Source organism: Triturus cristatus, chromosome 1_1 (assembly GCF_964204655.1).
Source record: "Triturus cristatus chromosome 1_1, aTriCri1.1, whole genome shotgun sequence".
Lineage (NCBI taxonomy): Eukaryota > Metazoa > Chordata > Amphibia > Caudata > Salamandridae > Triturus > Triturus cristatus.
The window spans coordinates 403,150,447-403,156,446 of NC_140579.1; the positions used below are offsets into that span (position 1 = coordinate 403,150,447).

Below are 6,000 nucleotides of genomic sequence, written 5' to 3' on the forward strand. Positions count from 1 at the left end.
TACAGCTAAACTGAAGGCTACTAAAGGGACTGTGCAGCTAGGGAAACAACTACACATAGCGTCTGGGGTAGTTAAAAGCTTAGGGCCAGATGCATCAAAGGGTTTTACCCATTCTTTGTCTATGGGGAAATGCATTCATACATCAGACCTATAGACCCTTCTGGCATCCGGTCCTACGTGCTGTTTCAGACGCCCTATGTATAGAGATTCCTGCCAACCAGGTAACTACTTTACCGGGGTGGCTCCTTTAAACCTTTAAGTTTTCAAGCAAAAAATCAATCGACAATTTTCGACATAATAGAACTCGCAGTGATCCAAACAGCTTTAGCAAAATGAGGAACCAAGAATGAACCACATATACACAAGTGGTCCCGGTAGCTGCCGTATACTTCAGCCAGGGAAAGGGTTATGTATTCAATTCATTTAGAAGGAAAGGCCTTTGGTAAGGGCAGGGCATTGCTCTTAGCTTTCTTTGAAGGCGAGTGTAAAGAGCTGGCATGCTCCAAATACTTTAGCACTCTTAAAATTCTTCCCCCAGGTTTGAGCTTGGGCTCTGGAGTGCAAAGGTGCTGGAGGGGGGTTAGCTACGTAAAGTGTAGTTCTGTATTTATGGCAAGTTCTACTCAATTTGACTGGTGGGGAGGCTTGGAGGGGTTCAAGTAGTTGTGTTTCATCTTATTTTCTTAAGGCGTTGCCTCCCACGTTGCGCAGTCAAAATATCGATTTTTTTATATCGACCTCCACTAATATGGAGTTTTTAATATCGTAGGGACAGAATATTGATGTCAAGAATATCGGTGAGCAGAATATCGACCTTGAGGTAAGTAATATCTTTGTTTTTTATATTGAAGTAAGTAATATCGCAGTAAGTAAAATCGTCAGCAAAAATATCGTTGTTAATAATATCGATATTTATATTAGTGTTATGTATTTTAGTATGTATTTTATATGTATGTTTAAAAAAATGGTAAAATGGTAATGTATTTTTATTATTTTTAATATATGTATTAAATGTTTAGAAATTAGTAATTTTTTTAAAGTAAATTTTGCGTTTTAGTATCAGAACGGGTTGTGGGTTTATTGGGTAATAGGGTGGGAAGTAATTTAATTATAATTAATTAATTAATATGTTTTTATTTATTATTGATTATTAATTTATTGTTCAATTATTAATTGGTCATTAATTTGTATTAATTGATTAATTGATCATATTAATTATATTTTTAATGTATTGTTAATTTGTTAATTAATTGTTCATTAATTTGTATTAATCGATTAATTGATACATTAATTGTTAATTTCATTATAATTAATTAATATTTTTTATTTATTGTTACTGATAATTAATGTATTGTTAATTAATTATTAATTGGTAATTAAGTTTTATTATAGATTAATTTATAATTAAATTAATTATATTTAATTCATTATTATTATACAATAATTAAGTTAATTGTGTTATTTTTTATGTGTAGCGAGTTGCGTGTTTATGGGGGAATAGGATGGGAAGTAATTTAATGTTATTTAAGTAAATCTTAATGTAATTTTATTTGTATTTATTATTAATATTTTAGTTAACTAATTATTACTATGTTATTTATTTTACAAAAATTATTTAATTAATAAGTATGTTAATTTAACCCCTACGCTATCCTACATTTTCCACCCTGTTACACTCACTGGAGTTGGAATAGTAATTTTAACCCCTATGCTATCCAACACTTTCCCTACTGTTGCACTCACTGGAGTTGGAATAGTAATTTTAACCCCAACGCAATCCAACGTTTTCCCTACTGTTGCACTCACTGGAGTGGCAATAGTAATTTTTACCCCTACGCTATCCAACACTTTCCCTACTGTTGCTCTCACTGGATTGGGAATAGTCTATTCAACCCCTTCGCTATCCAACACTTTCCCTACTGTTGCACTCACTGGAGTGGGAATAGTAATTTTAACCCCTACGCTATCCAACACTTTCCCTACTGTTGCACTCACTGGAGTTGGAATAGTAATTTTAACCCCTACGCAATCCAACACTTTCCCTACTGTTGCACTCACTGGAGTGGGAATAGTAATTTTTTCCCCCCACGCTATCCAACACTTTCCCTACTGTTGCACTCACTGGAGTGGGAATAGTAATTTTTACCCCAACGCTATCCAACACTTTCCCTACTGTTACTCTCACTGGAGTGGGAATAGTATATTTAACCCCTACGCTATCCAACACTTTCCCTACTGTTGCACTCACTGGAGTGGGATTAGTAATTTTAACCCCTACGCTATCCAACACTTTCCCTACTGTTGCACTCACTGGAGTGGGAATAGTAATTTTAACCCCTACGCTATCCAACACTTTCCCTACTGTTGCACTCACTGGAGTGGGAATAGTATATTTAACCCCTACGCTATCCAACACTTTCCCTACTGTTGCTCTCACTGGAGTGGGAATAGTATATTTAACCCCTACGCTATCCAACAGTGATTCCCCTCCCACATCCATTTAATGTAATGAGCATACTGAATGCTTTCTACTGCCTCGTCAGGGTTAGTAAGCGCTATATAAATACAATTACAATTTCTTAAAGGACCGCATACACATACACTCATAAAGAGGAGCGGACGGTACCAGGTAAATGGGAGATGTAAATAAACACTGATATTCCCAAATGAAAGCTACTTATTTATTTTGTTGTTACTAAAATTTCTATTGAAAATTATTGAAACCTAAAAATTGACAAAATACACCTAACAAACACAGAGGTCCTCATTTTCAGAGGCCAGGTAATACTGATTTGTCTAAAATTGAATCGCAAGTAGGACTAAATTACCTGACTTTATTGCCAGTGCAGATTTCTCCACTTAATACCTGCCGGAATTTGTGTGGAGGGAAAATGAAATATTCCGTATTTCGCACCACGGAAGGTGGGAAAACATGTGGCATTGCCATGTTGTCCACTGAGATAGGGAGGCAATGCCACGCCCTGCCCTCGGTGGCTATGCTGAGGACTCTAAAATCAGACAACATACCTGAATCAGTGATCTATAGCTCGCTTGCTGCTTGCATAAAGGTACACCAAGCTGATGCACTCGCAAACATCAATAATTGTTTGACGTTAATCAGCTTTGCTGAATTTCGAACAACTGTTGATAATTGCTTTATTTTTTTAATCTGTTTAACTCCAAGGGAATGTGCAATCCTAATGCTAATGCGGTTGTTCCCAAGTAATATACCCTGGGACGAGAGGTTTAATCTTATTCATGTGAAGAGGCATCCTGTCACATGTACCAATGATCACAGAAAAGAATTGAGCGATTACAGCTCCATTGGCAGGGTGCATAAAATAGATGTTGAAGGTCTTCTGTTGCTTACACTGCCACCAGAATCTGCAATAAAGTGATTAAGATCTTTCAATAGAAGCTTCATATTTACAAAGACACAAACTTTGAAGACATTGCAAAGTCTCACCTGGACACAGGGCTGTGACCTCCAATCCTTATTTTAGACCAGGCAAGAGGGGACGGAACCGCCAAGTAGTCCATCCCCATGTTCTCTTTCCTTGATGGGGAAAACAAGCCTGGTCCGTCTTCATTGTCGACTGCCATTTGAGAGGGAGTCTTGGCTGAACCATTACAGATTGGTTCCTCCTGCCGCACCAGGGCCAGAGTCTGCTCAGTGGATGTCTTACGTGCCTTCTGGGGAATATTGTCCAACTCTGTAGGTTGGAACTCAAATGTGGATGCTTTGGAGAAGGAGTTTAGATCATTCTGAGATCCTGCCTCAGCAGCCGGGTTCTCATCTGTCACACTGTTTCGTCTGGAGATGACTGGTGAGGGAGCAGAAGACGTCGTCGGTTGATGGGAGCTGGAGGGCTGAGCCTCAGAGCTGGAGTACCTTCGTTTTCCACAGGGGGAGGTGGGCCGAGAGGAGCTTGATGATGAGGCTTGGGGGTACAACCAGATATCCTCCCTAGGTGATGGGCATGGTGACTGGCGTGGTGATAGAGATGGACTGCAACTGTAGGCACGGAGACCCAGCTGCCACTGGTCCTCAGCTGGTGTGGAGGACCATGGTCTGGGAGATCCCTTAGGTGAGCACAGCGGAGAAATTAGGGTGAAACGGAAGGCAGCATCATTGAGCTCCGCCTCCACATCGTCACACATTTGGTGCAAGGAGTCGCAGGACGAGGCATCTGAGAAAAAACTCCAGGAGGAAGGACTACTGACAGGGCTAGCACTGAAGAAGCCATCACGGTAGTCATAGGGGTCCAGTGGGAGGTAGAGCTGGTCACGACCAGGATGCTCTCCTCCATCCCATCCACTGACCTGGCTCCCGTCTTCAAAGCCTCCATCACTGTTGACAGGTGAGATGGTAGTGATCTGGATGCTGGGGCACTCCAGGAATCTGGAACCACCTAGGTGAATGCACCGGGCTGGCTGGCTCTCATAAGTCCCATTAAAGTCTGCGTCTGAGGCTGGCTTCGGAGGCGGAGAATGCATACCTGCCCGACTGGCAGGACCATGGCACGGGATGCCTATTGCCAGGTTGGCAGGCAAGGCTTGGCAGCCCCTGGTCATGTCTGTTCCAGGAGGACGGTCATCTGCTCTCAGCTCTGTAGAATACAAAGGAGAATAAGGATAAGAACCTTATCTTACAATAAGGTATAAGTTGCTTCACATTTCACCTCAGTTATTTATGTTTGATACAGTATTTCACGCTGCCCCCAATGGCTCTAGTAGATGTTCCATAATGCCCATTAACAATTTGAAGTAGCAATGGACTATGTATAGTTTTGTAGCTGGCTAATGGTCATGGGTAGTGATTCATTTCATGATATAGTATGGGTACAAGAAATCAGGCTTTATGTGGAATAGTGATCAATGCAGATGGTCCAAGACCTATAAATCTTGCAGCTCTTGGCATTGTTAGGGTATCCTGCCAGGCAATCATGTTGATTGGTCACGAAGAAGTTATTTATAACTTTCACTTTACCAAGACCAAAATGACAACACTGACTACTCTGGCAGCAATTGTTCTACCTGCAGATGTAAAAGCCGGGCACAGGCATGCAAGGAAGTAAAAAAGAAAGAGAAGATCAGTGCATCTGGATATCCCCATAAGGCAAGGGCATGGAAACAGAATCCAGAAAAAGTCAAGAGGAAGACCTTCGTGGGGGAAAACTACTTTCCTAAAGCTATGTGACAAGTAAGACTAAACACAGGGGCACCAAAGGCAAGTAAACATTAATGTAGACTATATGGAACTTCAGCGCATAAAGAGTTAAAGCCTAGAAGTAGCCGGTTTTGTAAGAGCACCTCCAACAGAGAGGATATCTGCCCTCATCAAGTGTAGCTAGGAGAACCCCTTGATAGCGACCAGATGCATTAATTGTCATATAGTAATGTTAATAAAATTTGTAAAAGCACAGGAGCATCTTAAAAGGCCTCTTGTACGTGAGTAATGAAGAGCACAGAGCCATGGAATTCAACGTTTTTGGCATTTCCTTACTGTGGTCCTGACCTGAATAGTGGTGGTGGGTGAAAGATTCAGCTGAAAAAATACGAAGTAGTACAATTTTGTGCTTTTGTGGGTCACCTGCAGAGTACATTTTGTTTTGCATCACTGCCAGACTACAGCCAAGGGGTGGATTCCAAGCCTGAACACACAAACTGCTCAAGATGCCCATCTCTGTGTGCTGCAACACATTCCAGAGATATGCAAGCTGCCCCAGCTATTCTGATTGGCTAACAATCAGAGTGGCCGAAATAGTGGGTTGTTTAATGACTTCTGATTGGATGACTATTACCAATTAGAACTGGTGCCTGCGTTTAGATTATTCTGATTGGCTTCTAGGCAAACTGTCTGACTAACAGCAGTCAATCTGGCTCGGCTGTCACTTGTGAGGCGTTCCGATGGGAAATCTTACAGAGATCTCTAGCACGTGAGGGATCCCACCCTTTACTGCCTGTGTATTTTCTGTCTATGGAAGCAGATCCTGAATG

At 41.1% G+C, this 6,000-nt stretch overlaps 1 protein-coding gene across 1 annotated transcript in view; it reads right to left on the reverse strand.

Moving 5' to 3' along the window:
* LOC146870311 (nuclear factor of activated T-cells, cytoplasmic 4-like) overlaps positions 1-4,596 on the reverse strand; it is a 470,657-nt gene extending 466,061 nt beyond the window's left edge. The window contains exon 1 of the mRNA XM_085642649.1: positions 3,467-4,596. Coding sequence (XP_085498775.1) covers positions 3,467-4,575 — 1,109 coding nt within the window. The 5' untranslated portion in view covers positions 4,576-4,596. The remainder of the gene's footprint in view (positions 1-3,466) is intronic.
* Between the last annotated feature and the right edge of the window lie 1,404 nt (positions 4,597-6,000).